Here is a 7,934-nt window from a genome sequence, read left to right as displayed (position 1 = left end):
GGTGTGATAGGTTCAGTTGTCGAGAGAAAAACGCGAAACTGCTCCAACGGTCGGCATGTTGCAATGACAGTTAAAGCACAGTTTTGAGTTTAACTTCAGCAATTTATTTCAGTGACGCGTACAAGACTGCCTATTTTATATGTTGCAGACTTAATTTTTAAAAAGGGCTGGTTAGAATTTTTGATTTGGACCAAACGTTAATATTACCAAACTTTGTTTTCAACATGTCCAAAAAGCGAAAGTGGAATGATGCCTATGTTCAGTATGGCTTTACATTTATCACCGAAAAAGATGGTACACAACGTCCGCAGTGTGTCCTGTGCGGCACTATGTTCTCAAATGCAAACTTGAAGCCATCGAAACTTGATGAACATTTCAAGAACAGACATGGTGGGAGCAAAGCAAGAGAGCTAGATTTGATCGTGCCGGAACATTACCTATGTATGGATTTTCACCATCAGAGAAACCCTTATTGAGAGCTTCTTATGAAGCTGCATACCAAATTGCTAAGTCAAAGAAGCCCCACACGGTTGGGGAAGAATTGATCAAGCCATGTATTCTTAAAATGGCAGATATTGTTCTTGGGAAGGAAGCTGCAAAAAATCTGCAGCAAGTATCTTTATCTAATGATGTTATCCACAATCGAATCATTGATATGAGTAAAGATATCCTGGAGCAGGTTGTTGCTGACATAAAAGCGAGTCCAGTAAAGATTTCACTGCAGGTTGATGAATCCACTGACGTGTCAAACTGTAGTCAGCTAATAGGGGTAGTCCGATATGTGAAAAACAAGGAAATTGAAGAGAGCTTTTTGTTTTGTCAACCATTGAAAACTACATCGCGAGCCAAAGACGTATTTGATATGGTAAAAGAATTCTTTCTGAAACACCAACTTCATTTAGACAAGATTGGTTCGATATGCACTGATGGAGCACCAGCCATGTTGGGCAACCGATCAGGATTTGGTGCATTACTAAAAAAAGAAATTCCCAACCTGAAAATTACCCATTGCTTTCTTCATCGGCACGCTCTTGCATCAAAAACATTGCCCATGGAACTAAACAATGCTTTGCGAATTTGCGTGAAGGTTGTGAACACGATTCGTGGGCGTGCACTGAATCACCGACTGTTTCAATTGTTTTGTGAGGAGTTGGGTAAGGAACATACCGTGCTTTTATTTCACACCGAAGTAAGGTGGCTGTCGCGTGGTCGTGTGCTGACTCGTCTGTTTGAATTGCGAGATGAAATTAAGGAGTTCCTCTGCAAAGTAGGAAATGAAATGGCTAAATATTTTCAAGAACCTAAATTTATTCAAAACCTTGCTTATTTGGCTGATGTTTTCACAGCACTTAATGAGCTCAACCGCTCTTTACAGGGACAGGGAATCAGCGTAATTCATGCATGTGAGAAGCAAACGCTTAGTACTGCGTTTGATGGCTACTTCTCGTGTGGAGAGTTACAAACCTGTGACTACTGGATCCGTCATCCTTTCAAGCTGAATTTGGAAAATATTGATGACAATAGCGAATTTATTGAAGATCTCATTGACATGAGAAGCAATACTGCCATTCAAATGGAATTTTCCGATAATAGCCTGGAGCACTTTTGGGCCTCTCAATTAGAAACATATCATGCTTTAGCAAAAAAGGCTCTTACTGTGTTGGTGCCTTTCGCAACATGTTATTTGTCTGAAACAAGATTTTCTTGCATGCTTCATATTAAAACAAAAAACAGAAATCGTTTGGACCCACAGCACGACATGCGAGTAGCACTTTGTACCAAGACTCCAAGATTTGATTTCATTATAAATGGGAAGCAACAACAAAAGAGTCACTGAGACACAAAAATGTATTACTGTAATTTCGTTCTTTCCTTTGCAATTTCTTTTCTTTGGTATTGTGTTACTGTGCTATCAGTTACTTGAGTAAAAATTAAATTACATTGTGTTTGTTATTTAAGCACTTACAGAAGGGGGTGCGAAAATTGGTTGGTGATTTGAAAGGGGTGCAGCAAGGAAAAAAGGTTAAGAACCACTGATATAAGGGGTGGTTGTACACCAAATCAGATGCATTGCCAAAATAAATCTGTATGTTTGGTTCAAAGTGGAAAGTTGTGCAACTCAAACGTGCAATGTGTTGATCAAATAAACACAAAATACTGTTCGTCTGCAGATAATTTGGAACAAACTCAGTGTTTACCAGAAAATGTTAAACACCTTGGACTTGACGAAATATTTCAGTGTGCGAGAACTGACAACAAATGGTTGAGAAGTGTGTTTCAGGATCAGCTAGGTAAGGGAATTGAAGCCAGAGTTTTGTTGAACTTATTATGTGATGGAAAAGTTGAGGACAACCTGGGGTTATATGGTGAAGTGAATTGTCCCAATATGTTTTATTGTTTCTCAAAAGGAAAGATTAACATAAAAAAAACTCAGGAGTGCGACGGAAAAGTCGATTGTGACGACGGCTCAGATGAATTTCCTGAACTATGCAACAAAACCCAGTTTTACTGTAAAGGCAAAGATAGGGTTTCCATTCACAGAAAAACTGTTTGTGATGGAATTATCGATTGCGACAATGAATCTGATGAAAGTAGATGCCGTTGTGAAAAAAACAAGGTTTTATTGCACAAACAAACAACCCATGTCAGTTGAAAAGAAACTGGTGCAGAATGGAATTCGCGATTGTTCGGACGGAAGTGATGAATGTGTAAACTTAGCTGGGGACGCGTTTGCAGATGTCAACGAAATGATTGCTAATCCAATATACCGAGCAATTTTCTGGATAACAGCTGTATTGGCTTTGGGAGGAAACCCGTTTGTGTTTATTGCAACTGCTCACAGCTTATGGAATGTAGACAGAAAGAAAAATGTTTTTATTATTACAAGTGCTTTCATTCTAAACCTCTGTTTCTCAGATTTCCTCATGGGAATTTATCTGCTTGTAGTTATAGTGCAAGGAACACAATTTTCTGGCTCGTATTGTTTGTTTGATAGGGGGTGGAGATCAAGTAGTTTGTGTTCAGGACTTGGAGCACTTGCTGTGGTTTCTTCTGAAGCATCGGCCATGACTATGGCAGCAATGACCACTTTTCGCCTTGTATCAGCCTTTAAACCATTTACAATTCGAAGTGTAGGTGTTCTTAGAGTTTTACTTGCTGAATTGTTTTGCTGGATTTCGGCTGTTGTTTTGGCAACTATTCCTTTACTTAAAGTCAGTTCAGAATATTATACAACTGATGTTTGGTTTCCAAACAACATTTTTGGAAGTGATTTTGTTTCCAGGGAGAATATGTCACTTCTTGCAGAAAAAATTACCGGTGTAGAACCAGAAAGTTGGAACGATGTGAAACAAACTATTAAGGAAACATTTCCTCGCAACCCAATCCAAGGAGAGTTTGGATATTATGGAGAAACAAGTGTCTGTATGCTACGTTTGTTTGCCACAACCAGTGAATTTGCTTGGGAATATTCAACTTTCCTCATCACAATTAACTTTCTCATGTTCATTTACATGGTGGTTGCATATGTTCTCATCTACAAGCAGAGCAACCACATGAAAGGATCCAGAAGCAATGATGTCAGTTCCAAGATGCAGACGAGAATCTCGAGGTTGATTTTGACCGACTTCTGTTGCTGGATTCCAATTTGTGTCATGGGATATTTGAGTATTGGAGGAATCAAGATGCCACCAGATGCATATGGGTTGAGTGCTTGTCTGTTGCTGCCAATCAACACCGCTCTTAATCCCTTGCTTTACTCTAAAGCAATAGAAGATCAACTTGTCAGGGCAAAGAAATGGTTGATGGAGAAATTGTCCATTCTACGTGCATCTGCAAATCGCTTATCTGATTTAGCTGTGAAATACAATGCTCGTGCAGGTGAAGAAGGCGACAGAGTGATTGAGATCAGAGAATGAAGCAACCACCAACTTAAACAATAGTAAATATCCCACAAATAAATGATGCAGTTTTCGCATTATTAAATCTTGTTATACTCGATCTGGTTTTCGCCATGTACATATGGTTATGTAATCATGTGAAAAAGTGAATTATTATGTCAAAATATTTTTGTTTGTGTTATAATTTTGACTACAGCTAAGTTAGGAGAGATAGAAACATAGTAAAAAGTATTTCAGGTGTTAAGTCTGATTTTTAAATCTAGAAAAAATGATAGTTACATTTAAAACAGAATAGAAACTAATTTTGCCTTTTGTCGAACAAACAGCCACTTTGCAATTAAGAACAAGTTTTACCACAATACGCACATAAATATCCAGGTTTAGTAACAGTTAAAAGAGTCTGTATAAACTGTCATGTAGTTTCCAAGAGTCACATTTTCCCAAGAGCACATAAGTATCGGTGAAGGATAGCAAGCAAAGCTACATAATAGTACTTAAACAATCACCGAACTGAAATCAGCTACGCAACTTTTTGGTCCAATTGCTATCAACTACAGAAAATCAAGACATTGATCCCTGAGAAGTTGCCTGGGATTTGAACTACTAACCTCACTATGAATAGGGATAGCACTAAACCAGGGGCGTGCAACTGTTTATCGCAATGGGCCACAATTTTCATGTATAGGGGAGATGCAGGACCATTGGGCCAAAACTCAGTTTTTCATGACTATTTCTTTGAGTTCGACAGAAAAATTGCTATTGAACACCTGTACTAATACTACACGTTTTAACACACTTACTTCGACTTGCGAGTTGAGACACTTTATTCTCTAGTATGCCACCTGGGAAAAGTTAGCTCTTGGTAGTAATTGTGCCTGATCAACACAAAATATTACTTTTCGTGGTTCTGAGAAATACGTTAGCTTCTCGCGCGTACCTGCTTTACACCAGTCCTTATTGTCTACAAGCAACATGCTCTATTTTTTTAACGGGATGAGCTTTTCCTCGCACTTATATTCTCCCATGACACTTTACAAGGTTGCTATACCTTTACTGGCTAGATGGCGTCCCAATTGGAAACATGATGCATTAGACACTAGACCAGATATGTTTACTAGGCCATAGCTGCCTCCGATGTTGCTTACTGAAGCATATTTACGTGAATAACTTTGACCACGTAGAGTAAAGGCGATATTTATTTAGTGATGTTTTGTTATTTGTAATTGCATCTAAATTTTGCTCTAGCACAAAGCAAACTGTTTTGTACATGTACTGCTGTTTATTTTATTGTAGCAGAAATGTGAATGTGGCACAATGAAGGAGGACATTTGAATTTCCCATACCACTGCTGAGTTCCGATTCACGATCTTTCGGATGGCCGGCGAACCAGAGCTATGACAAATTTTACTGTTAACGCGTATCAGTTTTGTTGTGGTAAATCAAATGTTGTCTCTTTTATATGTCATTATTGTTTTCACATGTTGTCTCGCAATTCTTTCTTGTGAATGTTTCATGTAAAACACTTTTTGGAGGAAGACTAATGTAACGTAAATGACCTAATATTCGTATTGACGTTATGAGTAAGAGCGGACGTGACTTGTAAGTTTTCCCATTACGTGATTTATATACCTTAAGTGTTTGATTGCGTGAGACCGCAGAGGTACATCCCATATAATTGCTAATTGATGTTTTGGAGACAGGATGGAAACGTTCTGTACCTCCAGGCCAATAACAGATCACACGTGCGTAGTTTAATGTCGTTGTTTTGGTATGTGTTTATATACCGTGTGTTCCAAGTTCTCACGGGGCAAAAGGCACAGTTGACTGGGCCGCCCCAGCCCTTGACATTATTCAAATCGATTTCGGTTGGGCGTAGAATCACGCTACGTCAAGCCACGTTCAAATTGCATTACTGTTGGTGGCTGAATAAAACAAACTAACCAACGGCTGGACTATTGCTGTTAGCACAATCAGAAAGCGCAAGTCGCAGAACACGCAAGAACAATACACATACCTATATCCTACATCAGAACTTGTTTGTTCAACATCTTTTCTTAATTTTTGTGTACAACTATTAATTGTTTGTAAGTTTCTTAACTGCTAAACTTGATTAATTAAGAAGCAAATGCTTCTGACTCAAAATCAGTAGACACTGTGTTGGTATATTGGAGATATATATTTCACCTATTCAGGCATCGTCAGTCTCTAAAAACTGCAAACAACGAAGGTAAATTAAAAGAGAACAGATGTAAAAGCATACAAAATAAAATAGTAAAAAACTTAAAACACTAAAAGCATTTATGTCTAGTTTGGTTAACACAGTCTACACGAGCACAAAAGCGTAAATGTAACGAGGACGAAAAAACAGACGCAACGACGGAAAAAAGGAGAAAAGGTGAGAGGCGTAAAACGGAAAAAGATAACATCAACAGACACGCGCAAGATTAGAAATAACTCTGCGGATCAGCGCAATCTAGGTAAAACCATTTTTTTAATATTGATGGTGGCCTGTGTTATTTTAAGCCACTTGGCTTCACATGCATCCAGGTCTTTAGGTGCCGGCTGCTGTAGAAACGTTACGCTAAAACATTGTGTTATGTCGGGGTGTGTTGAAAAAACTGCTGTGTGTTTTGTGGCGTAGTGGTGCAATAATGCTGCATTGTCATTTTCCTCATTTACTTTGTGTTCTTTCCATGTGGATCTGTGATGTGTCCAACGGGTGCTAAACCGGTTTTTTTTTTGTCCAATGTATTGCGCGCTGCATATGTTGCAAGTAGCCGCATATATGCCGTAGCACTTGCAGTCCAGGTCTTGTTTCAATTCTAAAACTTGTCCGTGTGTTGTGAACTTGCGCTGTTTATAAACCATGCTCTTATGACTACCATGATTGCCACACAAAGCACACTTTTCGCAAGGGCGCGACTGGCCGACGGGCTGTTTTGGCGCATGGGCCAAGCTTCTGTAATTAGTCAGAAGGTTCCCCAGGGTACTTGCTCTTTTATAAACTACAGTCGCGGAAAGTTGTAAGTCCCTTTCCTTAGCTGTTAACTTCAAGGCCTGTGGGAAAGCTGTACCCCAAGCTATCCTTGGTTTGCGGGATCGACAAGTTGGTGACGCGAACCGTTTCATCCAAGTTTTCGAAACACTTAAACACTGTTCTGTAATGCGTTCGGGAAACGCAGATCTTTGGCACTTTTCCCTGAGTCGTTCCAGACTGGTGAAATAGTCTTTGTCCAACTCATTCAGCCTTCTTAATCTGCTGGCCTCACCCAACACAATGCCCCGAAATACATGTGAAGGGTGATGGGAAGTTCCGTGCAGGAAGCAACGGTGTTTGCTTGTTTCTTTCACGTGGTCTTTGGTGGCGAAATGTAACTTTGTAACACTTGAATAGCAGTGCAAAACATCAAGAAATTCCACACTCCCTTTCCGATCTCTATTGGAAAATTCCCGAAATGTGAGCTTTAAACCGGATTTGTGAAAAGCAGCTTGCAACGCTGACTTTATTTCCTTGGTGGCTTCCCGTCCAAACGAAATCCACAGAATATCGTCGATGTACCTCTTAAATATCTCAGCTTTTCTTATTGCTGGGGCGACCGACTCCACAACATAGTGCATAGCTATGTTCGCTAGGGAAACAGAATGGTTCTCACCGGTGGCAATGCCCTCTTTCTGTTTGTATGCTTTTCCGCCGTACTGTATAATTGCATTATTTATCGTAAATATTACAAATTCGACAATGCACTTACGAGCCGTGGTCGGGATCGCAGTGTGACGACGAGGGGCTCGAGAAAGAGACTTCGTTATCAAATCTCTAGGGATGTTAGGATAAAGTCCGACAACATCTGCTGCCACAATAAATAGTTCCGGTGTTTCTTGATGCAACTGCCTAGTTTGCAACTGCCACGCAACCAATGCTTTAAGATAGTCTTGAGTGTCCTTGCAGTATTCATTGACACCTTTGGTACAGTAATCTATGCTAATTGGCTTAAGCAAAGATTCTAAAAGCATTGTACAGCGAGAGAGGTAGGTGTT

The 7,934-nt window shown here is 39.6% G+C and overlaps 3 protein-coding genes across 3 annotated transcripts; 2 read left to right on the top strand and 1 right to left on the bottom strand.

The window, feature by feature from the left end:
• Nucleotides 1–439: 439 nt before the first annotated feature.
• Nucleotides 440–1,837, top strand: LOC145219578 (protein FAM200C-like). Its single transcript, XM_080086927.1, has one exon. It carries the CDS (start codon nt 440–442, stop codon nt 1,835–1,837), a length of 1,398 nt encoding a protein of 465 aa, XP_079943053.1.
• A 247-nt stretch (nt 1,838–2,084) lies between these two features.
• On the top strand, nt 2,085–4,033 carry LOC145218957 (G-protein coupled receptor GRL101-like). The gene has a single exon (XM_080086376.1). The coding sequence runs from the start codon at nt 2,472–2,474 to the stop codon at nt 3,915–3,917; it is 1,446 nt and encodes a 481-aa protein (XP_079942502.1). The 5' UTR covers nt 2,085–2,471; the 3' UTR covers nt 3,918–4,033.
• Nucleotides 4,034–6,342: 2,309 nt separating this feature from the next.
• LOC145218954 (uncharacterized) lies at nt 6,343–7,934 on the bottom strand. The gene has a single exon (XM_080086370.1). It carries the CDS (start codon nt 7,908–7,910, stop codon nt 6,363–6,365), a length of 1,548 nt encoding a protein of 515 aa, XP_079942496.1. The 5' UTR covers nt 7,911–7,934; the 3' UTR covers nt 6,343–6,362.

Source organism: Phallusia mammillata, chromosome 3, assembly GCF_965637545.1.
Source record: "Phallusia mammillata chromosome 3, kaPhaMamm4.hap1.1, whole genome shotgun sequence".
Taxonomy (NCBI): domain Eukaryota; kingdom Metazoa; phylum Chordata; class Ascidiacea; order Phlebobranchia; family Ascidiidae; genus Phallusia; species Phallusia mammillata.
The sequence above is the reverse complement of the archived record's forward strand: the minus strand, read 5'-3'. Positions and strand labels throughout refer to the sequence as shown.

Coding starts and splice junctions, on each gene's coding strand:
- LOC145219578 (XM_080086927.1), top strand. CDS start 440: ATGTATGGATTTTCACCATCAGAGAAACCCTTATTGAGAGCTTCTTAT.
- LOC145218957 (XM_080086376.1), top strand. CDS start 2,472: ATGAATTTCCTGAACTATGCAACAAAACCCAGTTTTACTGTAAAGGCA.
- LOC145218954 (XM_080086370.1), bottom strand. CDS start 7,910: ATGCTTTTAGAATCTTTGCTTAAGCCAATTAGCATAGATTACTGTACC.